Below are 26,257 nucleotides of genomic sequence, written 5' to 3'. Positions count from 1 at the left end.
GATTATTTCCGCAACAACGGGAGACACTCGTCCGCAATCCCGCGAAGACCGCGAGCCTCTGGCTGGTTTTGCTTTAACTGGGGTTTGCATCAGGTCCCTTGATTGAAAACCAGGTTGCGTTCAAGTCAGGGGCAAACCTCCCTCAGGTGCAGCTTCCAGACACCATCGGTGAGCGGGAATATCCTCTCCTGGTGCCTGAAAAGGGTATCGCTGCTGACGTTGCGGTGGAGGAAAGGTGTTGCCACAGGAAAGCACATGGCGCCCAGCTGAAATGGGCTTTTTTTGGTGTGTTGGCTAAAGTCAGGGGCCATGGGTGAGAGCCAGCGCGCACCGCAAGGGAGGCACACACCGCGGGGGCGCGTCGAATCACACCCTATAGAGTTATGGTGGAATCGTGCCCTGTAGAGTTATTGTGGAACCAGACACTACGGAGCGATTGTTGAATCGCACCCTACAGAGCTATTGTGGAATCAGACCCTGCAGAGTCCTCACTGCAACACTCTCGCCTTTCACCGGCTCGCTGAGGAGCTGGAACTCGGTGGTTATTCTGCTGGGTCATCTGTGAAAGTATCAAATTAAAGTTAAATTAGCCACCTCCTCATAGCTGTGCCTTTTTTTTTTTTTTTTTTTTTTTGATAAACTCTAGGCTTTCTTAACAGTTTGGCTACAGGGCTATCAACAGCGGGGAATTTAGGACATTCTTTTCAATGAACCAGACTGAAAATATTTTGGTACAGCCCCAGTTTGTAGGTTTCCCCCCCCCCCCTTCTTTAAACAAAACATCCTGATTCAAAGGAGCTTCTTGCAGACTGGGAATTTCCACATGGCCGTATTGCAGCACTTATAAAAAGTGATTTAATGCCTGCCAACAACAAATACATTTCCAATGACACCACTCTGTGTTATGCGCTATCCTACTTTGTGTGTTCAGTAAGAACCAGCAGCCAAACTGGCCGGGGCAGGAGGGAGAAGAAGCGGTCGCCTTCCTTTGCGAGAACTTTGTCCCTTCTGGCCGCTCTTTGGAAAGCCTGAAAGGAAACAAGCATCACGGTGACAACACAATCCCTTCTGTATGTGTTAATCTGGATTTCGTTTGAACTTTTGGAGCTGACCTTGGCTTGAACTGTGTTAAAAATCCTGACTGGTGTGGACTGACTTGACCCTGCGGTCCCATTTGTCCGCAGTGCCAGCCCTGCCCTCAGCCCCTTACTTCAAGCCATTATTTTACAGACATAAAAGAAACATAGCATTACGGCAGATCTAGCCAGCGGGCCGGAGCTGCGAGTACGTACTTACGAGCGAATTCTTCTCTGATTTCATCCCAAGGAAGTTAGTTTTTTTCACTTGAGAAAGGACTGACTGAAAACCAAGCAAGAAACTGAAATTATTGCTGCAGACTCTCAGTTTTTATTAGTGGTTTCCAAGCCTGAAGAGAGAGAGAAAAAAAAGCTTGATCTGAGTTGCAGCGTTACAGTTAAAAACAACAAAAAAAACCAAGGCCAAGACTGGATTTGGTATTTGGGTATGGATTAGGAAGAGGGTGGTGGGTTCTGCATCCCTCGGTGTGGCTGGTTGAAGCTGTAAGAGCGCAAAAAGATTTGTGGGTTTAGATAGTTTCCTCTCCTTGCCATAACTCAAACGGCTTCTATTAAAAACAAGTAGTGGGAAGGAAATTTCACAAGCTGACGGTCCCATCTCGCTCTCTGCTTCTCGACACAAGTTGGCCGAGAGAGAGGAATTCGTGTGGTTAGGATGTGTGAGCCCGTGACTATTTTATCAGCAGAGTTATGCGGTGCTAGTTCAGACTGTGCGTGGTCAGTGGGGTCTGTGGGCTCAGGCTGCTCTAGGGGTCCTGCAAAGCCTCTTATATGCGACCCTATAGCACAACAGAGGTAGGTGGGGGCCACTGGGGCCCTTGCCCAACCGAAACCAGTGGGACGAAGCAGCAGGGCCCCGACCAATGCACGGAGCTGGCGCTGGGGTTAGACACCCGAACAGAGACGGGGGTTGATTTTCAGAGGCGCCAAGCGGGTGTAAGGAACAACACCCTCTAAATCGCTCATTTTTGAAAATCCTGCCCTTGCAAACGGGGATGAGAAAGCAGGGATGCAAAAACAAGCTCTACTGGCTGCATAACATCCACTGATGGCTTTAATTAAAGCCCTCAAGTTAGTAAATACGCACATAGTCTGGTCCAGGAAGATAGACGAAGCCCGCAGCCAGCCCAGTAACGCTCCATGAACATTGCCATTACAGCAGTTTCTTGTTTAACTTAGATTTATTCAATGACACATGCATTTCTGGACAGATATCTGAGTTCCAATGAACAAGTTTTATAACGAAATATCAGAAATTTGTGACTGCAGTTAGTCAATTAAGTACATTTCTAAAATACATGACTAGAAGAAAACCGGAGCAATAGAGATAATTCTTCCAAAGAACAAAAAAAGAAACATTTCCATTTGTAATACTCCTGGCATTGATGAGAATCAGTGGGGAAGGAGGGCAGCACGGAGACGCAACAAGGAAGGAATAACATTATCAACCCTGTCCACAGAAAGTCCTCCAGTTTCCAGTCTCTCCAGTTCATTCGTTAATGCTCGGCACTTTTGCAGACAGCAAGAGCTCCTCTGAGTTACGGAGAATCCCCTTCACCTCTCGACAGGAAAAAGCAGAGAATGGTTGTGAAACCATGTGCTTGACCAGAAATGGCTTAGAAATAGTTCTCCTCAACCAAGCTCTTCCTGAACACAGCGAAAAAGGAAGCCGCAGAGCTATCGGGATTGAAGACGGAGTCTCTTCATATTGCACAGGAACACAAAGTCAAGGTTTTGTGAGTATGTTTCAGGAAGGTTTAAGAGTCGTCAATATTTATCAGGGTAACGAGAACCATCCAGCGCAGCGGCCAACTGGCAGGTGACAGACACATCGGGATTGTTTAGGCGGAGAGGTGGCTCGTTACCCTGTCTGGATCTCTCCTTGGATGTTTGTCTAATTTAAGGGAATCCCGTGGGGAACAGGCTGAGGGGCTGGTTTTCGTTAGTCGGGAGGGGCGATCGGTAGCCGTCGAAGTTGCGCGGGATACTGCCGCTGGTGGAACCGGAGCTGTTACTGAGCGTCTCTATGCTTCCCTCTCGCTGAAGCTCTGCAACGGGAAGAGAGAGCAAGTCCTGGTTAGTGTTTCGGAGAAACCCGGAGTGCCATCAGATGGCCGCTCTATTGACAAATCTGTGTATTGTATCATTGCTCTAAAGCCGCATTTATTCCTCATCCATCTTTTCTGGGGTGATTTGATGAATCACTCTGGAGGCATCCCAGCTCCTGGTCCTACTTCTCTGCCGGGCTCACAGCTCAGCTGAGCCGAAGCTGAGGTGGACGAGATGTTAAATGCTGCCCGGCAGAGCGGCCCCTTTCCTGGGAGGAGGCTGCTGGCTCGCGACATGTCAGGATTCAATCGTGGGGGTGCTCACTGCTGAGATGGCGGGGAAGGGGGAGCGGTAGCAGCACCGGTTACCGGTGGTGCGTACCAGCTAACCACTGTGATTCTCCACCTTGGGAATACCAGGGACTTTCCACAACCTTTTATCCTGCGCAAACAGACATAAATAACTCTGCTTTTTCCAGCCAAAGAGAAAATATCCCCTTTCCTACGTGCCTGAGCTGTGCCTCAAAGCAAAAGAGAAAGCAGGCCTGACCACGGCTCTTCCTCTCCTGGTCACACGCATCCAGACATCTCCCCTCGCTGACCTCCCCAAGCCTTTACTGCTCCCTAATCTCGAAACAGGAGGATTTTTGTGTGTGCAGAGCATCGTTTCTAACCGTGGCCTCTCGGCGAGCCACTTGAACCCAGCAGTTGACTCGGCGGCAGCGTGCAGCAGCGCGGCTGGGCAGCATCGCCCCGGCCAGCACTCAGCGCCGGCACGCAGCCCTGAGATTAGGCAGAGCCCCACGTCCACGGCAGGAATCCTCTGCCAGACGCGCGGTGACAGGCTGCAAGAAATATTCTGGCGAGTTGCGACGCGCAGCCCCGAGTGTGACTTCTGTCGGCTGCTTCTGCGCAGGCTACGGGGCAGGGACAGGAGCTTTGGGCAAACTCCCTCGGCTGCCAAAGGGGAAAGAGGAAAAACCCTCTTGTTTGCTGCACACCGCGGTGTCATGCGTGTAAGGCACGGGAGGCAAACCCCCGGAGCAGACAGGCAGCTTTTCCCATCCTGCAGCCGGAGTTTTGCTCGGACTGGGGGGAAAGAAGCCACAATCGCAGGAGCTGGAGGAGCAGTGCCCGCTTTGCTCTCTGCTAAATATTACTGCACCTCTGGTCTTGGCACACCTCAGTCAAACACCGGGATATTTAACCTTTTCTCAACACCGTGATGCTCCTTTTGCCACAAGAGGACTTGGAGATAAAGACGTATCTATAGGTAAAGCCCACGACAAAAGCAGAAAGTCAGTTCTTTGCTGAAGCTGCATCCTAAAATTCGGTAAAAACAGCGTCCCGCGACACTGTACAGCTCCCGGTCGCTACGTGGGCACGGCAGGGACAGCAGCGGGCGAGCGTGCCCCCGGCAAAGGAGGGCTCAGGGACTTAATCCTTGATGGTGGAGGTAACTTGGGATGGAGATAATCTGCCCAGGACACATGAAAAACAAATCAGCAGGAAACCAGTCACCCTATAAGCAGTGATAATAATGACCTCAGCTGTATTAATCACAATTTCTTGCCAGTATTTGGTGAAGGAATGTCCATGTCTAAACCTCTTCATTTTCCTCACATCCTTACTCTCCCCTGAGTTCAGGAAGTAAAAACAGCAATTTAAATCAGAAATGAGTGGCGTATCCCACACTAATGCTGTGCTTATCCTGTCTGATTTGGGGCTTTTATCTCCCTCCGCACACAGCTGGCTTCGGTTAAACGTCCCACGTCACAGCTCTGGGGCGCGGGGCAGCCATCGCCCGTGCTGGGCAGGCTGGGGCTCCCCGAACAGGGGGCGGGCTACTAAACTTCCTCATGGGGCTGCTGAACACCTCACGGGGCTACTGAACGCCTCACGGGGCTGCTGAACACCTCACGGGGCTGCTGAACTCCTCACAGGGCTACTGAATGCTTCACGGGGCTACTAAACTCTTCACAGGGCTGCTGAATGCCTCACGGGGCTACTGAACTCCCCACGGGGCTACTTTGCTCGCTCTCTCTTTTTAAGCTGTAATTGATCTTCAAGCAATGCTGCGCTTTCAGTAACCGCAGCCAAAGGAGAGCGAGGGAGCCTTTGTGTCCCTGCGGCCGGTGGCTCCTGCGTGGCCGTTTCTGCCCCTCGGGGACAAGCGCTGGCCTGCCAGCTCCCGCCTGCCCTTGGCCACGCCGCGTCCTGCCCGTCCTTCCGTGACACGTGTGGCACCGCACGGCCTGCCGGGGTGGGATTTTGGGGAACTGGGGCTCGCGGGGTGGCTTTCCGGGGGCTGCGGGATTTCCGCAGCCGGCAGCACTTGTCACCTCTGCGGGGGACTGCCAGGGGGTGGCACTGCAGAGGCTGATGCCAGCCAGGGAAAAAGCAGGGACAAAAAACCAGGGAGACCCAGCGGTGGGCGCAGGGCCTGGCTGGGGACCCGTCCCGGCTGTGCCGCACGGCCACGGCTCGCTCCCCTTGCTGTGGCCGGCACGTAAACTCCTTCAATTCGCAACACAGCGGGGACAAAAGAGAGGATAAAAGAGATAGAAAGCCTCAAGAGGAACCAGAGGGGAAGTTTTCCAGCCCTCCAGCCTGTGCAGAGCCCGCTTTGGGTTCGGAGGGGGTCAGGCTAAAAACCGGGGCAGCTCCCGCATCCGAGCTGCCGTCCCAAGTGCCGCAGATGGTAAACGCGCACATTCCCCCGGGCAAACGAGCCCGGGCGCTCTCAAACAGGCCCGCATTGCGAACCCGCTCGCTCTGGAACTAATTACACAGCCAGGCAGACGAGCAATGTATTTCGATACCTAAGAAAGCATTGTAAAACTCCCAACCGCCGCAGCAGAAAGCACCGCTGTGCTCAGGAAATTGGGCTCTTGCCCTCGCCCAGCCCGGCTCTTGTGCACAGCTGGGTCACGCGAGACGTGCAATTAGACATTACATGGTCACCAGGGACTACCTGCACTTCATGTACAACCCTTAGGACCACAGTCATCCCGTTTTCCTACGCTCCCCCAGCATCAGTCCATTTTTTTCAGCTGTTTCATTAACAAAAAAGATAATAGCAATAAAAAAGTCCAATGCAAACTATTATTCTTTCCCCCAGACCTTCCAGCAGACCAGAGGCAAGTGCACAGGGACATTGATGCCATTCCCATGGGAAAATCAGACAAGAACGGTGAACGGCTCCACGACATGGGGACACCCTTCCCATTATGGGGTAAAAAACTGGGCGCCGGTTTCTGAGAGACACGATGCCTGGACGGACCCGACAAGCGCAGAAGAGGCCGCCGTGGCATGGTGGGGCTGTAGGGTATAAGAAGAGGCAGGTCCCTGTAGACGCGCAGCGTAGGCAGCGCTGCCCTCCCTCTGCCCCGGGACGGAGAAGCCGAGCCCTGCGGAACGGCTGAAAGGAGGCGAAATATTCCCCAGACCTAAGTAAGATGTGTCACACAACCGGTCAGACCACCGGCGCCCTCTGTGCTGGGAACACACTCGCTGAAAAACACCAAATACAAGGAAAAAGTGGGATTCCCCCGGCCCCAGGGAAAGACTGGGGCGAGCGGCGGGAGAGCCCGGAGCAGCGTTGGCGGCGCGGGATGAAGGCTCAGGATGGGGCTGCCTGGCGAGAGAGACTTCGTTTACTTCGGTGGAGTTACGCCAGGAATGGACTTGGCCCCAGCATGTCTGAGGGTTATTGTATCTGCATTCCCCCATGCATATACTGTCGAGATGTATTAACTTCCTTAAATGTACCAGTAAAACAACCTCTTATGATACACTTTAATGAACTTGTACAGTAGCCAACAAATTGTGCATCATATAAAACCCATTCGGCCTTATAGACTCTCTGGCTATTTTGTAATAACTGCAATTTGCTTCTGCTGAAGCAAGATAACCAGGGTTGAGAAGTCAGGCTTTGCAGAAACCTAAATATTTGATTTGGGGGGGAGTGGGTGGGAGAAGGAAGAAAGGGGCCTCTGGGAGCTATTTATGGGGTCAAAATAACATGAGACCTGCTCTTCTCGTAGCATTTCCACCATCAAGGAAATGAAATACTGTGAGAAGACCAGCACTTGCATTATTTTGGCCCCATAAATGGCTCCCTGAGGCTTTCAAAAGCCCGTGAAAAACAAACACAAATACAAATAAATGCTAATACTGGAAACGTAAATACTAAAACCTGCCCATGTCCCCGGAGGAAACGGCTCACAAAGTCCTGCCTGCCCTAAAAAAAAAAAAAAAAAAAAAAAAAGAAGAAAAAAAGACGGGAAAAAAGACGAAGGAGCAGGAACATCTGCTGAAGTCATGAGGAGAAAGTCACTTCAGGGGAGCCGGGAACAGCCTTGCCTGCGCTTTTGACAGTAACAGTAATGGGCACCGCTGGCATCACCCAGGGTCCCAGAATAACAGGGATTTTCAGGGCACTCGCGCTTTCCGCCGCGGTGAAGGCAGCAGCAGTAAAAATCCTCGCGGCTGCTGGTGTGGGGACTGTGGCCGTCGAGAGCAGGGGGGACGGTGGCACAGCCAGTGGGGGTCCCCAGCCCACCCCGGGGGGTGGCCGTCCCCCTCCCATGGCCCTGCAGCCCCCGGAGCTGCTCGGAGAGCAATAGGGCATTCAAGGTGCGGCAAAGCAAGTGCTGGCTGCTCTCTGCTTGGCATGGCTTCCCGCGGGGCTGCCCACAGGCCGGCACCCGCGCTGCCTCCCCGTGGCTCCGCATGAGAAACGGAACACGAAACCTCCCACCAAAACGCTCCTTCCTGCTAATATTCCCAAACGCCATGCTGCAGCCTGGCGGCCCTGTCCCTTCTTCTGCCGCCCGAGCCACGCTCCGTCGTCCCCGAGCCGGCTGCCAAGGCGAAGGGAGGAAGAGGAGGAGGAGGAACTGCTCTTGGGACAGCCCGGGGTCCTCATGCCCCGGGGAGCAGTGCCATCCCCCCTCCAGCGAGGTGGCTGCACCCTCGGTTCCAGAAAGCTCCAGGAACTGTCGAAGGACCCCATCAAATCTAGAAAGGTACAAAGCCCTGCCAAGCTTAAATGTGAAACCGTTTTATATGGCGCATTAATTCAATGCCTGAAGAAAATCTATATAGCCCTCTTTTGCCCGGAACACTCATAAATTATGCTGCCTTTCTTATTCGTGCTCTCTCTGTAGTGGTCCACTTGAAGCCGTGGTATCTCCTTTATGTCTACTCAAAAAAATCTCATCTCCAGCGCATTATTTCTCCTAATGGTTTTTCCTTTCTCTCTGTTTGCTTTCCCCTGTTAAGCACAGTTTCAAAATATCCTCCCGAAATCATTTGCTGGAAGAGCTGACCCTTTCCTCTTACCTACCGAGGGCCGCCCGGGCTCCCGCGCAGCCCGGCGGAGCCGCAGCCGGGATAAATGATACAATGACAGCAGCCTGATGTGTCAGGGCAGCGGGGAAGCGGCAGCAACTCTGAATACAAGAATTATTCTTCATCATCTCAAACTGTCACAACACATTACCCTCAAAGCCGCAGCTCGCTGAAGGAGTGACCCTGGACTGAATGGGAGAGTGCTCGGGGAAAGAACTAATTGTAGCCTCTTTTCACACGTCAGTCACTTTTCACAGCACCAAGCCTTTCAAGCTCAACTAATGTCAAGTTCCCTTTTCCTTTTGCTGGGCTGAGTATTTCTGATTTTTAAGGATGGCATTTTTAAAGGAACAAGGTCTCCGGCGAGGGATGAGGCCGGGGAGGGGAGGGAAGGAAGCGTCGGAGTGAGCACGCATCAGAAAGTCCATCAGACGCCTGAAGACTCGTTAGGAATTAGACAATTAACAAGTAGGAATGCAGGAAGCGGGGTAATGGCCAGCAGGGCTTGAATCTCCTCGATTTCATTTCTGTCATTCACGGCGATTGTTTCGGGGAACTTTTTGGGCTCCGCTGGGCGCCCAGGGGGCTGCGGGCGCGGGAACGTACTCGGCCCCTTCCCCGGAACCAGGATGCCAGGCGGGCGTTCTCCAGCGGCGGGCGAGAGAAACAAGGTGCTGCTTACAAAACCCACCTCTCCGCGGCCACCAGCAGTTTTTGAGCGAACAGCCCAAAGGCCAAAATTAGAGTTTCGTTTTAAAATCAAAGATGATTCCCTTTGTTCGGAGGAGAAGCGAGGCGACTCCCTGCAGACAGAGCTCTCGGAATGACAGCCCGCTCTGCGCTCCCAGGCGGACAAACCTAAGGGCCCTTCACACCTCCTCGTCTTTAACCGAAATCCTAAAATATTCTGCAGCGAGGAGTGTTTTTTTACCCTTATATCTGCACAATGCCCATCACGGGGAACTCGCAGAGCTGACTGGGGCTTCCGAGTGTTACTTATTAACTGTAATGAATAATAATTATGTAGCTTCTGCCATCTGGATTCTCATTCAAAAGGATCCCATATAAAGCAAACACTAAAAGGCAATTTGTATTAACACAATGGAAGTCTTGAGGATCTCTTAAACTGTTTGTAATTTACACAACGCTCCCCAGTGAATGGATTAGTTAAACATTTTTATTTTACTGATTGCCGCCGAAGGGAGCGGGACGTGCTCCCACGGAGGAGCTCGCACCGGCCCCCGACGTGCGGCTTCCGCTCCCCTCTATGCCGACACGCACGCTCTCCATCCTGCAGTGTTTAGACAACATCCCAAACTCAGCTGGACACTTTTTGGCTCTATTTCTGCACGACCATTTTACTATGGACATCACAACCCGGTCCCCACGGGAGCCGCTGCCGCTGCTGGGGCTGGGCATGCCGCAGCGCGGGGCAGAAAAGGGCTCGGAAGTCGGTGCGAAGTTGTCAACCGAAGCGGGACACAGAAACACTGCCCCTGACGCAAAGGCTTGGGAATTGCATTACTGCGGTTGTAGGTTTTTCTTGGGTATTCCCCTTTTTTTTTTTCTTTTTGACAAAATGCAATTATGCTAACGAGGGAGCTCTAATTATAATCCATCTCCACCGCCCTCAGCGGCTGCTCGGAGGCGAGGACCTGTGGAGTTGGCTCCAGCCCCGCGCAGGGACCTGCCGCCGGCCAGGGCAGGGGGGCACCCCCAGGGACACCCCGCTTTTGGGTATTCAGATAAGCAAAAATCGCTAATATTAAACTGTAGCGAAATGAAAGCACCAAGTACTCATTAAAGCTCTTAATTTTCCGAGCTCCTTTTCACTTGAGGTGGCTGAAAAGAAATTTCAGGGCAAACGTATTTTTACATTGCTCCTTCCCAAAGGGAGCACAGACGGAAAATTGGTTCCCAGCTTTATATATTACTATAATGTTTACAAGTTTGTATGATTATGATAACGTTTAAAAATCAATTAAACCAGTTCTCCCGCAGCTGCAGGGACTCATCTCCTGTGATGCTCTGGGTGGCCCTAATAGACCTGCTCCTAAGAAATGTTTCTTTTTCCCTTTTTTTTTTTTTTTTAAACCAGCAGTTCAAGAAAAGAGATTTTAAACTCCATTCAAAAGAGGAAATGTAACACTCCGGCATTTGAACATTCCAAATCAATTCCCCTCTTAAAAACCCTTTCATCCTGCTGCAACCTGAAAGATGCTGAGACACCGCAAATAGCACCTACATTAAATTTGCAAGGTAAAAAAGACTGGCGAACGCTGCCGGAACAACTTCTCTGAAATCAGAATTCAGTGGCCTATGTAAAATATTAGTTACTGTCAAACTACCTTACAATAACTCTAATGCTGAATCCACGTAGAGTTGGTTAACGCCATGCACTTGGAGATGAAACCTGGCATGTTGGAAAAAAGGTGGCAGGATCTAGCAAGGAGATGAGGAGGTAGAGGAGGCAGGAGATAACCAGGGGAACGAAGACTGAGCCTTCTGAACATCAGAGCCCCCCTGAGACCGCACAGTTCATTTCTGGTGCCTTATTTCAAGGCGAAGACGCCAAACAACTAACACTTACGAAATGGGGAGGACATCGGAACTTACATAAATGGCTGGGTTTACTTCAGGCACGAAGAGATTGTTGAGATACGGACAAAACATTTTCATGCATGAACTTCTAAAGAATTTTGCCTACCAAAAGAAAAAAAAAAGCAAGCAGCTTGTTTTTTTCCTTTAAAAAGAGAACCCAAAAAGCTGCACATGACTCGAGTCCATGGAGTAGAAGGCCCAAGACTTTGGCATCTTGCCAGGCTTGACTCTGAGCATTTTATGGAAGGTTAAAAGTGCACGAGATAAAGGACTAGCATTTAGAGGGAGAATATTCTTCATAATAGGCACTTTCACAATGACTGCAGTGCTTTTAAAAAATAATCTCAAGTTTCCTAGAGCTGTATATTTTTGTAAAGAGGTTTAGGATGTTTTCCTACATAAATGGCACTTCAGAAGGATGAGCTGCTGATTTTAGTCAGTATGTGAAATTTCAAAAGCTAGAACAGTCCAATGCTTACAGAAAACAATTTCTGTAGCCCATCCGCATCATGGAAGCCTACAACTCCTTGTCTAAGATTTCTCAAAGAGTTTTTAAAATGAATCTGCAGATATGGTTGTTTAGGTTTAAAGGAATTCCCTCCTACCCCATCTTGAAAGTTTCAGTCTGTTGCTATTATAAATCCTATAATAACGCACCTTATATGTAAGATATGCTTTCCTGCGCAAACCAGGGCGTACACAAGTTTTTCAACGTATTTAGGCAGAATTATCTTGTATCTTCAGTTACGCAAGCAGCACATCTGTGTATATCAGACCAAAAGCATTTGCAGAGAAAACACTGTATTAAAATTCCTGGGTTTGGTCTCTCATTCCCAGGGTTATGGGAGTGCCTTGGATTGCTCAACAGTGACCCCTCTGTCAGCCTCCGACTCCACAAAGGAAAACACAAATTCAATGTCATCTGCGTGTTCACGACACCTACCAGCTCCATGTCCTACGCCCTCCAGACCCTTTGGATCTTGCTCAGAAGCTTTGGAGGTGATGCTCCTATTCCTGAACCCATCACACTTCTGTCCTGAGCGGGTTTGGACCCAACGCATGGATCTAAGCATCCCCCTTCCCACCAGAGCTGGAGCCACTGGAGATGGTGGGGAGGGGACCCTGTCTCAAAGGTGGCTGCAGCAAAGCCACCGCGCACCAGGGCGATGACCCGGCATGCTCGGGGAGGGCTGGGGGTCCCTCCTCCTGCCCTGGGCTCAGCCCGACAGTCCCAGCAAAAATGCTGGGTAAGGAAAAAGGTCAAAAATACAAAACCAGCAATTCCTTCAGGGTCTGGGCAGCCCCTCGCCGATACGCTGACTGGGGGATTTCAGACATGCCTGAGCCCGCCAAATCTCAGCAGTTTCTCTCACGCCGCCAAGACCTATTTTTTTCCCCTCTTGTGGTGCTATCTTGGTTCTTGGGCCTCCTTAATAACCCTCCGTTAGGAAGACAAGGCAGCCCTGGAGGAGGACAACTTCTGTGCTCTGGGCCTCTGTGTGCACCCCGCATATGTGCATTATGTGCTTCTGACACAAACGTATTGCCGAGTTCATTTTAAAAGTATAATATTACAAAGCAAAGTAATTCTGGCACAACTTCTAGGACTTCTGACATGAAGTGGCCTTTTCGGGCGAGCGAGGAAAGCTACTGAGAGGCTCTGGGCTGTCTCTCGGGTGCAGATTGATGCCGAGGAGGAAGCTAGACCGGACTGGAATTTGGGTTTGATTCAAAGGAAAAGTTAAAAGTTTTGGGGGAACAGATGCTCAGCTGGTCCAAATCAGAAGAGTTTTGTTGAAGCTCACAAAATGATGTCACCGCAGACGCAGCCTTGTCTGCTCATCTAAACGGTTCAAGGCTCTCGGATCTGAAAAGCTCAGGTGGAGATCTAAGGAGCAGAGGTCTCCTCCTTTCATTTCCCCAGCCCGGGTTTTAGTGTCGCTGAGGAACTCCAAACCCATCCAAATAATCCCAGTTCCAAACGCAACTTACTGCGTCTATTGAGGCAATTATTTCAAAGATTACGTTGACATCGCTGCTTCAAGCAGACCAATTTTCTAAACACAGACCTAATTTTACAAAGCACTCAAAGCTCGCAGTAGGACTCTTAAAATCACGTCTCTACCTCGACTGAGTATTAACCGAGCCTGGAAAAACAACAGGCCAACCTTGTGGGCTCGCTCTCTTGCAGGATTGCTTGAGGCTCTTAATACACTCTGTCTTATTTATATAGCTCCAAATTCTGATGTCAGACATAAATATGAAAGGGCCTTGATAAAAATGACATCCGAAGCTTAATTCGGCCCTTTGTTAATGGAGTTCAGCACAGCACTTTGCTTTCGTTCTCATGAAACCAGAAGGCAGCTGAAAAATACTCAACTGGACGTTTTCACTTGTTAAAAGTCATATTTTAAAAACTATTCCAAGTATTGATTCTAATATACTTTGCCTTTTTAGTTACGCTCTTACAAGCACTGTCAAACGTGTGAATGAGCTGCAGCCTGTGGACGAGCGCGTGGTGGAGGATAACTCTTGTGTGAAATCTAAAAGACCTAATGGCAAACCAAGGCATTCCTCTGGCCACATCCCACATAAAAGGCAATTTAAATCATCTCAATCTGTGCAGATTCTGCCTTGTACTTGGGCATCTGGCAGCGGAGTTAATAGAACTACCTGCTCTTCGTGTTGTCTTCTTTTGCAGGCTTCCCACTCACATTTTGATGGGCGACAGGCCACATTTCCAAAAGATAAACCAAAGAAATGGCACAATACTGGCACAATATCATCCAAAGATCTTTTTTTAAAGGGTGGGGATAAAAGTAGCCCTGAGTAAAGGCAAAAAATCACGCCTGGATTTCAGGTTAGGGATCTGTCCCCATACGAGTCATTTACCCACTGCTACCTCCGTGGCTGCAGATGAGGGAGGAAGGCTGCTAGGTTAATTTGTCTTTTGATTAACGCCTCCAAACGTCATTTCCACCTGACAGCCTGGCCTCAGTGATGGGAACAGCTGCTCAGCGAGGCTTGTGCGTGGTGATCTTGGGAACAGACGGGAGATGCCGTCCATGGGAATGCTGTTGCTCTGCCCTAGGAGAAAATGAGAGTAGCAACACACGCGAGCATCCCTCCGCACGGCACTGCTTCGGGGTCCCCTGGCACGCTGCTGTCTGTAGCCGATTAGGGAACCACCACCATCTCCGACCTGCTCACCTCGACCCGGTTCTGCAGGCGCTCGCCATCCCCGTCTCCTCGCTCCTGTGCCATGCCACCGAGCCAGAGCGGAGGGAATGGGGCAGGTCCCGGCTGCTGGCCCTGCTGGCACCTTCCTGCCTGCGGCCTTCCCAGAAAAACAGCTTTGGAAACAGTCGGAGAAGTGATACTGACCCTTTGTCTTTCACAACACCATCAGCTTTTGATGTAAACACAGAGTTCATGCGTTGGGCAGATACTGAGAAAAGTCACTGACCAAGGAAATAACAAATAAATACCAAAAATAAATAAATAAAAAAAAGATGGTATTTTCGCTGCGGGGGTCTTCTTGGAAAATGGGATAAAATGCCTCCCATAGGAAAAGGCAGTAAACAGTTTACGTCCTGGAACAGCCCTTTTACAGGGAGGGTGGTTTCCTGGCGTGTCAGGAGGTGACACGCCACCAGCCAGCATCAGGCACTCCCAAATTCTCTATCTTTTCACGAGAGAGAGAATGGTTCCTTAAAAAATTCATCCCCTTAGCAGCTATTTCTGTCTGCACGGCAAAGGAATTCCTCCCTCCCCAGGCTGCGGGACAGCCCGCGGGGAAGCTGCTCCCTGTCTGGGATGGGAAACACCTTGGAGAAATCTCAGAGGCTCTGGCTGATGCCCGAGGAACACGGAGCAAAGACTAAAAGCCAGCGAGCAACAAAAGCACCGCCACCTCGTCTGAAGCGACAAGAACGAAGCGCAGAATATAAACAACCGAAGTGGGGAAAAAAGCTATTTACATTTTTTAGAAGTTTTACTCATGCATTACCAAGCATGTAATTAGCAGTGATGTAATGTAAGGGGGCACCAACAGAAACACGGAAAAAAGCGGCCAGTCTCTTATCTTTTTGTCTTTACGTGTTGCCTCAGCACCTTTTTCATTCTTTGTGAAGACGCGACTTTTACGCAGCTCGTTTTTACAGAAAGACTTGAAACCTTTGGAGGTTTCAACCACTTGTGTGAGCCTCCACAGAGCTCCCGAACACCCTCTGCTTCTGACGGAGCAGCAGCATAGATGGTTTCTCCAACCGATTTGTCACTTTTCTTACTCTTAGGTTGTTTTTTTTTTTTTTCTTTTTTTTGTCAGCCGACTGTGCACACAATATTGAGCAATAATAAACAGAGGAGAATGAAAACCGCTGCAGCTTGAGAAGTGAGCTCAGGATATGATTCCTCCTCACCGGATGCCTGGAAGATGTCACTGAAATTCTCTCTCCCTTAGTGCAACCCGCGTGGAGCCAATATGAACTCCCAGCAAAGTGCTTAAAAACCCATTATTTATAATAACTGTTAAATGATGAGACATTGTTTACCCAGATCGCAAGATAAATTCTCACTTACAGAATGCTTGCCTGACCGTCCTGAACGTCATCTGGTTTTTATTTAAATGCAAAATGTAATTAGGCTCCCAATAACACAGCAGAAGAATTCAATAAGATAGGGCTTTTCACTTACAGTTTAATATTAACATTTTCCCATAAATGTTAATGAATAAAAGTCTACTGTTTTATATATTATCCATGGCGGGGAGACAGCAGGCTAGGAATGGAAGGAAAGCTAATCTTTCCATACCACAAATCAGAATATATACCTCAAAGAGAACTAACCATTCCCAGCATTGCCGTGGACCCGGCCACAATGCTGCTTCCTCCAGGGACAGCCACCAGACCCGGTCCCAGGGGACACGCTCCAGGGAGTCTCCTTCCCCATCCACCAGGGAGATCCTTCCCCAGCCAGAACTCCCTGTGGGTTGTTTTCTTCTCCTTTTCCCCTTGCCCTCTCTCCCCCCGTCCCGCTTTCTGCCCGACCATCTCCACTAGACATGCCACGAGCATCAGATAGCGAACAACATCGCTGTTAAGCAAGGATACGGCCCCGAGCCCTGATATTCTTGGACTCCAGCACGGATAGCATGGCTAGATTATCGGAAAAATCAGGTTACTATTTATCTGATATTCTGTTAGAGAAACGCACGGGAGTGATGAGATGATGGCAGGGCTGCAGACTACGGTACGATGATAGGAAATGATACGGCATCCGAACGGGTGGGAGAAGACCCTTGGGGCTGGCGGTGGTGGCACTTTGGGAGTCCCTCAAAGGACTTGTGGCTCCTGATGCCGAAGCATGAGGAGCAGATCCCGTGGTGGAAGCGGGGCCTCCGCGGCTGAGAGGGCTGGAAGCTGCAGGGCCAGAGGGTTGGCTCGCACTGGAACGTTTTAATTGTTTTAGCTTTTGACCTTCTGTTTATTGCTGGGGTTTTTCCTGTGTTAATGCGTATTTTGCTGTTTGGTGACTCATACTTCATCGTCCCTCCCTCTAATCAGAAGTGTTCATTTAACAGTTCAACTGCTTAACAATTTATTGCATAAATGGGTTTCCATCCTACAGCCCCCTCTCCCGCCTCCCCCGGTGAGGGCAACGCACCATCTGGGAGAGCTCTGCGATGACTTGGGCCATGGCCCTTTCACAACCCAGGGGACGGCAGATGCCCTTGGCACCAGCGTGATGCTAAAGCTCTGTGTGGGCAGGAAGGGGAGCCGTCAAGTTGGCCGTGCGTTATTTTAAGATAAAGGAAGGCTCAAACTTTCAAAGAGTTAATGCCGGTAGGCACGGGAGATCCGCACTACGGGGGTGAGCAGAGACGGGAGCACCGCGTCAGCCCCACAGACCTCGGGGTGGTGGCACGTGGTCCGGGTGGCCACGCACCTTCTGCCACTGAGCCCACGGCGCGCCCTGCGCCGTGACCCGAGCTGCGGCTTGTCCTTAACGTGAGGGTGACAGGAGTCACCTAAGGCTGTACGGGGATTTCAGGGCGCGCTGACCTCCCCGGTGCTCGGACGGCAAAGCTGGAGCAGAGACCGAGGGGCACAAAGGCAGCAGCAGCAGAGCGGAGCCCAGCCTCCTGCCTTCCCCCAACCAAGCCAGGCTTGAGGAGCAAGCGCCGGCCAGCGCTGCACACACCTAAAATTGCTCCTGTAAAAATCAGCAAAACACCGAAAGGCTCTCTGGGGCTGGGGAGGAGGGAAAGGAACTGTCTTGTCTTTATTCTGCCACCACCTCAGCAGCTGCAATGAGTTTTGGCTCACAAAACAGCTGTAAAAATACCAGTCCTGGTTCAAATGCTGGGAGACGAGGGCTCTTAGACTTACTAAGAGAGATATGCTTGCCCTAAGCCGTATCTTACAAAAAATACCATGCAAAAGGAATAAGAGGGTAATTATGGGAACAGAGATGGAAAAATCCTGTAGCCTCCTAGTCGCCTGCACCCCGCTCAGCGCGGGACCGCTCGGTGTGGGGCAGGCTTCAGAACTCGGACTTTTAAAGGGAAGATTTAATAAACACTGAGAAATGTTTCTAAATATTTAGAAAACCCAAAATAACAGACTTCCGAGCCAAGCTGTACAAACAGAAGATGAATTTAGAAAACTGTTAAAAATCAACAGCTTTTGCGTGCACCAAAATATATTTCTTTGAACAGCAAGCGTCACCTCATGGGCATGGTGCTGCAAGGAGAGCTGTAGGGATGCTCAGCCCTTTGCAGAATCAGGCCCAAACGAATACCTACCGTGGCTTTCCTCTCGTTCTCCTTGAAATCAATAGCAGAAGCCTCAGCGATGCAAAAAGCTTAATGCTTTAGGAGGTACTCAGCAAAACAGTCAAATGTGAGCAAAGCCAAGCTGGGCAGAACAGAGCTTTACATTTTCCTGTGAAATACTGGAGTATCGCAGCAGGAAAATTAATTTGCTTAATCATTAGAAAGAAAAACCACAAACCAAAGCGAACCAAAACAAAACCCAACGCAATAACAAATCTCTAAGGAGAAAGGGAATTGTTTCTCTGTTAACTACTTTGAGACAAAGCACTGGAAGAAAAATGTCCAGTTCCAATAATGTCATAACCCGATTACAGCCTGCACAGGAGAGCTAAAACACTTGCAGAACAATGAGTAAGAAATTAAGTTTTAAATTGAGTGCTGGCCCTATCTCGTGTCACTTCTTTATATTCTAGTAGAAAGGACACCGCTGAGCTCATTTCATATACAGCAGCCTGAGCTGCCTGGATGCAGACATCAGTTAGTCATCTCGTATATGTTTCTCCCCATTTCTTTCTCCAGCAGGAATGACAAATCTAGAAATGTGACTGCACTTTGTTTTATTATGATATTGATTTTTCTGCAAAGGGAAAGTGCATTTATCCCCCAGGTCTGTGTGCTGGCAAGAAAGGGTTAACAAAATGTTTATCACAAAGCTGGCTTCAGAGTTGAAAGTAATGTGATCAGTAATGAATTTTGTGTTACATTAGGTTGTATAAATGGACAGACAAGCGCAGACAACAAGTGGCCAGGAGTCGGGGCTAATCTAATGATGTAAAAATAGAGACAGCACCAATTATACTTGGGGCCAGCTCAGAGCTCCTGCAGGGACTGCAAATGAATAGGTACAAATCAAATTACTGACTAATAGACGCACTACAAGAGAGGGCAGTCAATGCTAAATACATTAGGGCCTTGTGACCTCTCTGCTCTGAACAGCAGAATCCTAAATTTGACTTAAAAAAAAAAAAATCAAAGAAACTCTTGTTCGTCTAAGGAGAGAAACAGAACAATGTTATTTGCGAAACGATCTGAGACACTTAGATATTTTTTGTTTTGTTCCCCTACGAACACGTTACGTATGTAACCCTTTGAAAGCTGACAGAGGGTTTGCTGTTAGAACAAGGAGAAATATTCTTTGTGCAAAAGTTAAGACCTGATAACAATACAGTTATGTTACATACCAAAACATTTCAAAGCCATGTGCCTCTTTGTGGTGATGTTTTTTACTGCTACTTCACCGGCTGTGTCTGTATCAAAAATAAAATATTTCTTTAAAAATGCCTTGATTTAATAATAAGAAAAAGAAAAGGAATCTCCCCACACCGCAATTGATAATAAGTAAATGCAGTTGATCAACTTGGTATCGAATGGCAGAAACTCAGAGCTGTCTCTGGTCTCAGCGCTCCCTCTAGAAACATCAGCAGACTTTTTCTACAACCAGCAATGAACATAAATTCACACCAGAAATATTTGTGGTATCAGCATTCTTTCCCCCCCACCCCCTTAAATAATGTAGACCTGGAAGAAATTCCACTAAAAAACTCCCGGGGCTGGTGGCAAGCCGGATTTGAAGAGCTGGGGAAGTTAAAGATGCCCTTGTTGGCCCTGGCCCTGCTCCAGGGACAGTGGCACGGGCAGGGGAGGACGAGAAGCCCACGCCGAAGTGCCTGATGTCCTGCACAGGGCAGCTGCGCTGCTGTTGCGTGTTGCACGTAAGAAATAATTAATAGAACAACGTTAAAATGTGTGCGATGCAAACGCTGCTCTTCACATCATCCAGCACTTCAAAAATGGTGGCTCCTAAAGAGCCCTGAATTTTCGTTTCTTTTAAAAGAGTCTTACTCCAAATGAACCTTCTGTAGGAAGAACTGCGTTGAGCTCTTAGACTTATTTGAGGGGGGTAATTTAATCTCTGACCCTGGGACGAATATTCTGAAAGTTCAAAGGCTGCTTTTAGCATCAGCGTTATCTGATACGCCAGGGTGTCTGCTGCCCAAGCTGATTTTGCGTTGAACCTATGCAGAAATCTCTTTGCAGAAACGCTCTTCAGAGGGAAAATCAGTGGTTGTGTGTTCCTGTGTTCCTATATCCCATGTCCAAGTTAGGATTAAGACCAACTGAGGAGGCAGAAGGGAAAAATTGTCTTGGAAAAATTAAAAGGAAGAAGAAGGAAAGTAGGAAGGAGGGATGGAAAGGTACCAGTCAAAGCTCTGACTCTATGCAGGGCTAATCCTATTCCTGAAACTAAATGTACAGGTACATCTATGGTGGTCGCTCATCTCTGAACACAGCTTGTGGCCACAGACATCTTCTCTTTTGGAAAGCCCCAGGGAGGATGCTCCTTGCCCGGGAGCAGAGGGCAGCAGAGCTCGCTTCCCGCTGCAGCCAGACACACCGGAAAGCGTGTGACTTCACTTCTCCAAACCACAGATTTCATAGAAAAAATTCAAAAACATTCCCCTGCAAAGCTCAAGGGTGTCCAGACCCCAGCTAGGCTCAGGACAGTGTAACCTCACAACTTCAGCTGGGGACCAGGGTCCCGACCGCCCTGAGCGCCCAGCCCGGCGTTCCATATGGGCTATTCCCTAACAGCACGTTTAATTAGCTCCACTTACTTACATCCCATTAATCAGGTTAAAGAGTTTGCTTCAAACATATGAGCTTCCTTCATTGCATTATGAGTTTGTTCGTGAACTTTGGAAGGAATCCAGGAGGTTTCTTCCGAGGGCCAGGTGCAGGGTGCTCTGCCACTGGCTTTCCGCAGGTGGTAGCTGACAAGACTTGGAGTTTCGCAGGAGTTTTTGGAAGAAAATGAACCATATCTTTTTTTTTTTTTTTTTTTTCTCTTCACTGTAACTTTATATTGGGCTTTAAACACCTTACTTTAAATTCTTCAAACCTTGCAGGTTGTATTGACCGTGCTGTTGATGAGATGACCACTCGCATGCTTCCCTGTTCAGACCTGTAACACTAGTTCTGAGATGCAAAATTTGGAGGTTGCTCTACAGTTCTTAATATAGGCTCTTACTGCAAATTCGTATGTATTCCTGAGACAGGACAGATGGAGAAAAAGGTTGTTTAGCTCCATAAACTGCAGTGTAAACTGAGCCATCACAGGGCACTGGATTTCATGCTGAATTAAAAAAAAAAGGCTACATGCCCACAAAAAGCAATTCTACTCTTGTGCCTCCACAGAACAGTTCCACCACTTGTAAAACGCTGCAGCAATGTGAATTTGGGTACGCTTTGTCAAAATAAATCAGATATAAGTACAACATTCAGGCAGCCAAACAAATTGTAAGAGAGGAGACGCAGCAGCTGGGCACGGACTGGAATGGCGCGCTGCGAGCGCAGTAAGCCCCGACCTGCATCTCCACAGCTGCCCGTGCTCCAGCGGCACTTTCTGGCAGAAAAATCAGGGGTCTGACAGCGGCAGCAGCACATCTGTCACTAAAGGAAGTTTGCCGTATTGACAAAGTAACCTGAGCAGGGATGAATACTTCTTTATTTTATATATTGACAATTTTCCCTTGGAAACCTGTCTGTTGCGTGAGTCTGATAAAGAGTAAATCTACCCTTCTGTCGCTGTGCTCCATGCTTTATAGTAATAAACCCGAGAAAATGTAGAGAACGGGTTTTGATCTGGTAAATCACGTAAAAGCCAGGCCTGAAGCCGTGCCCAGATTTAACATCCAGCTGAACCTCTCACCCTGGTGCTGCAGAGCCGCACCGTTTGATGGTCACCGCTGCCCTCCTGGAGCTGGTAACTCCTTCGTGGGACTGACAGACAGACCCACTGGTTTTCTTTCAGGCCAGCCTACCTCTTAAGTGGAGAGACTGGGTCTCTGGGATGCACAGACCACGCTACAGCTCCGCTGGAGGAACCCACATCAGCATCACGGCTACGGATGCTGCCCTCAGCCTGGGGGGGACAGGCAGGGAGCACAAGGGGGATCCATCTCCTGGGCTTCAGCATGCTTAAATCCCATGGAACACAACCAGGGCAGAGCAACAGGAACAGTCTTCCACACGTACGTTTCAGAAAACATCCTGTCGCTCACACCATAAAGGCTTGGTCCCCTACTATAGACTAATTTTCAATATTATGCCTAGAAATGTCCAAAATGAACGTGAAAGCTTAAAAAGTGTACTTTTTGAAGGAATACATAAATAAGAAGATGTACTGATTACAGTATTTTTGGAGGGAAAGATTTCCAGCCTGGGCTGGCAATTTCTGCGTGTCCAGTTTGAGTGGAATATTGTCAGAGAGATTTGTCTCCTGGAAGCACAGTTTCATAAATCACATACTAGTTTTTCTTTTCTTTTTTTTGTTGAGAGTACAATGTGAAGCTCCAGCACATACTCAGAAACTACACTGCAAATGTAAATATTGTAGCTGCTTGAACACAAAGCTTTGCAAGCAAAAGAGGTCACTGACCACTAACATTTTGTGAGTAGACCTCCTTTTTTTTTTTTTTCAGTGAGAGTTTGACAGAAACTGAAACAGCAAAAACATCTTTTTGCATCTTTGCCAATTTACGCCTTCTTTGGAATTAAATGTGTATCTCGGCTGACAGCTTATGTACAGCAGACTCCACTTAAGATAGACATGGGTCGTCTGGATAATTGGATAACAAGGAGAAAAGCTGGTTTCCCAATCAAGTCAACTAGCTGGATGACTGCAGTTATCATTTAGGTCACAAGGAAAGTAGATTTTTGGGGGGTCATTTTCCAGACCTGGTTCTTCTCCCATCCACTGTCCGACAGCCCTTGGCAACCAGCTGGACTCAGAGATGGAAAAGACCCATCGGGCCATCTAGTTCCTCTTCCTTGCAAATGCCAGATTATTCTTCGTGGGGGTTTTTTTGCATCCTCCAGTTTGATGTTGCCTGTATAACCAATCTTTGGGTCATTTCTGCCTCTGCCAGTAGCCAGGACCACCGACCCAGCTGCTAGCCCTGCTTGGCAATGCGTCGAGGTAGGGAAGAAAGAAAGACACTGCCAATATCTGCTCCCCAAAGTGGTGTGTGTACCACGAGCACGCGTTTCCTCCGCACTATGGCAGCATATCAGCCCTGATTACTATATAAATCTACGTGTCAGCTATGTCCTAACAGTTAAGGCATTAAAAGAATCTATTTATCTCTTGCCATTAAGTGCATGTCAGGACCAGTTGAGCGCTTGATAAAGTCTCACTGGCCACCCTACCGCCCATTTTGTCTTTGTCCATGCCGCGGACCCAAGCACCGCACATGCACATATCTTCACACTCAAGAGTTAGAAATTTTCATTAATTCATGTTTCAGTTTGAATAAGATTTTGCAAGTTTCATTAAATCTCTATAAAACGTATTTAAGGACTAAGGAGAATCCAAGCAGCACAAAGAGGGGCTAAAGGCATAACATAAAGGCATGCACAAGTTAAAATAAGTAATTTTAGGATTATTAGAAAGAGGTTTATAACTTCCATAATTTTTAGTCCAATGAAGAAATATAAACGCTGCCTTTGGAAGCAGTACCGATATCTAAATCAACTACCAACAAGCCAATTTACAGCGCCCTTCTTTGCTGAACTCCTTGATATCACTCTATTGAGCTGAGTGGGCAGCAGAGAACCCAAGGAAGAAAACTGAACGTATTTCGAAGATAATTCAGTTCAGCCTCGGTTTGTTAAGATGTAAGTGGTTTTTGGGGAAGTGAAAACGATTGTACTTGTTATGGGCCAACGGAGACACCTCTTCTTTGAAGCAAGGATAAGGTACCTCCAAAATTACCTTTCCCCATTTATTAACCAGCAGACAGATGGGAGCACTTTACCGTGCTCCACAGCCTGCCGCACGGCTGGCAGCCACGCGTGGCGTAGCCTCCCTGGGCAAGTGCGGTTTTCCAGGTACCGGCTGAGCAGGAGAGAACTTTTTATAGCCATCTGGTAAGAAGAGCTCAAGAGCCGTTAGGGGATGGAAGTGGAAAGGGCACGGGAGTTCACAGCCTTATCACTAGGTTTTCTCCGCCACACTGAGTCACCACATGCCCAAATCCTGAGAATAAAGTATGTTAGTGGTAGGGAGAATCCCACGACAGGCAGGAAAACACAGAGCGTAACGACAGCGAGAGGAGGGTAGTGGGATGGGGTGAGTTGGGTCAGTGCTCGTGTTCATCACTACTGCCACTTACATTTGCTGCTTTGAGATGGCATCTCTCTTACACTCATTATGAAGATTTATGTGTCTGGAGTAAAAGCTGGGAGAAATCTCTTTGGATGAATTTTAGCTCAGTGATGGCACCTCTGTAAACAGTTTTACGTCTATAAACCGTCTTTACACCTGCAGTACTGTGAGCCTAATCTTATGCCGAAGAAGTTGGCACCCACTGCTATCAGCTGGGGTTGGTGAAAATGGAAGGAAAATATACACCTCTGCCTCTGACAAAGTTCTCAGTTTACAATATAGTATAACGTCAAGCCTCTGGGGCAGTCAGTCACCTTAACTGGACATGTCTACATGGCTCCAGCTTTCAGAGAAGGTATTCCCCTCACCTTTCCCCTAACGTACACAGCCCGAGGGGAGCTGACCCGTTATCGGAAGTGGATACCATCCCGAAGTTCACTCTGATCACAGTATGGGTCAGTAAGTGATGAAATATGTGCCTTTGTCCACTTTCACAGCCTGTTTTTCCACTTTCTCAGCCCTTTACAGACATGAGTTGACTAAACTACACACCAGCAATGTGAGGCGTCTCTATCCTCATTGCAGCGATGGAGCACTGGAGTCATGGACACGTGAAGTGTCTCATCCAAGGCAACAACCTGGTGAGAATTTGCACCAGATCTGTACCTGAGACCTATGCTAAGTGTTCGACCAACTCTTTCTGTTAATAGCAAATCTTAAACCATCCCTTGACTCTATCGTTTTCAAGATGGAGGAAAGGCAGTTCGACAGGTGCCAAGTTGGGCTACGAAGGGTGCTTCTGCACCACTCAACAGCTTGGTTATTGCTATCTGTAGCTACATACAAGGGCTTAAATTCTGCTTCTTTACAGCCTCCTCCTCCAGACAGTGGGAGGTGGCAGCAGTTTGGTGACCTGCCGTGGGTTACGTGTTCAGTAACGACCCCCACCTGCAAAGCAGGGGGACGAACAATACATGAGGGCAACAGCAGAGGGAAGAGGCAGCTTCTGCTCTATGCAGCCCTTCTGTAATGTCCGTGGGTTGGCACACCCAGATGTTTCTGCTAGAGCTTGTCCTCCTTTTCCTTCCCAGGCGAGTTTCCAGAAGAGTGACAAGCAAGCTGGCAGCTGATGTTAGATGCCACCGTTACTATTAGGCGCTGGTCACAACACAAATGGTGCATGGATTAAAGATGTGCTTAGTCCTTTTACTAGAGGGCGTTTTTTAAAACTAGTGAAAATTAATGGAGACAATAAACCCGCAATAATTGCGCTTTAACATTTCTAAGCATCTCCTACCACCGGGCCCCTTCTGAGCAGCATAATCTCTGACGTGCCATTCCATTTACTTAAACAGATGATATAATTTATCAATATAATGGACACCGATGAAGATGGATTAATTTGGATTACAGAACCAGCGCTTCGCAGTGGCTCTATTCAGGACACAAAATGAGGATGAGTGTGATTATGACATTGTTTGGAGCAGGGTGGGCAAGGGCAGCGATGTGCACAGAGACCGGGATGCTCCTGAGTTGGCAGGGGAGGGAGGAGAGCCCCCGTCACAGCTGTAGGTAAGGAAGCCTCAGGCCCCAGTACTGTGCTTCAAGTTACTTTAGGCTTCTCAGATGGTCTACCGCTATCTTCTTTCATACAAACGACTTCTCTTGCACTAAGTGAGATCCCCGTAAAAGTTAATTAATTAAGAGAGGTAGCGTACAGAGAAAAGGAAAAGCAAAACTTAAAAAAGAAAAATAAAAATCACCATTGGGTGAGATGTACGTGATCTCTGATCACACCTCTTCTTTGTACCTGTTCCTGATCCCACTATGTCCCTGCTGGGAGATTCGCACATCGCGTCGGCCAGGCGCTCCCGAAGGCCCTCTTCAGTGTGCTCCATGGAAGACATGTGGCGGAGACCGAAGTTCTCGGGCCAGCTCCCACACACCTCCAGCAAGGTCACGCTCCGGTCGAAGGCACCTTCAACAAACAACAGGCAGATGTTTGGGAGACCCTGGGACCAAGCCACTTCCATACATATGCATTGGAAAGAAAGAAAGAAGGCCCTGCGTTTTGAGTTCCTGAAAAGCTAATTTTAGCACGTTAGTTAAAATGTGGGTGTTAACAGCACAGCAGGAGCATGCACAGCCCTACGTA

General features: G+C 48.6%; 1 protein-coding gene across 10 annotated transcripts in view; it reads right to left on the bottom strand.

Annotated features, from left to right (window-relative positions):
* Positions 1-2,259: 2,259 nt before the first annotated feature.
* BCAS3 (BCAS3 microtubule associated cell migration factor) overlaps positions 2,260-26,257 on the bottom strand; it is a 364,497-nt gene continuing 340,499 nt past the window's right edge. For 4 of the 10 annotated variants that reach the window (XM_063342644.1, XM_063342635.1, XM_063342633.1 and 1 more), the window contains 3 exons: positions 25,913-26,080; positions 19,118-19,183; positions 2,260-3,145 (listed from right to left, as the gene is read on the bottom strand). In XM_063342644.1, coding sequence (XP_063198714.1) covers positions 2,997-3,145; positions 19,118-19,183; positions 25,913-26,080 — 383 coding nt within the window. In that variant the 3' untranslated portion in view covers positions 2,260-2,996. Of the gene's footprint in view, positions 3,146-19,117; positions 19,184-25,865; positions 26,081-26,257 lie in introns of all 10 variants that reach the window. The other 6 variants (XM_063342645.1, XM_063342646.1, XM_063342638.1 and 3 more) reach the window with 5 other exon arrangements.

The sequence above is a fragment of the Chroicocephalus ridibundus genome, chromosome 7 (genome assembly GCF_963924245.1).
Source record: "Chroicocephalus ridibundus chromosome 7, bChrRid1.1, whole genome shotgun sequence".
In the NCBI taxonomy this organism is placed as follows: domain Eukaryota; kingdom Metazoa; phylum Chordata; class Aves; order Charadriiformes; family Laridae; genus Chroicocephalus; species Chroicocephalus ridibundus.
This window is presented reverse-complemented; position numbering and strand designations above follow the sequence as displayed.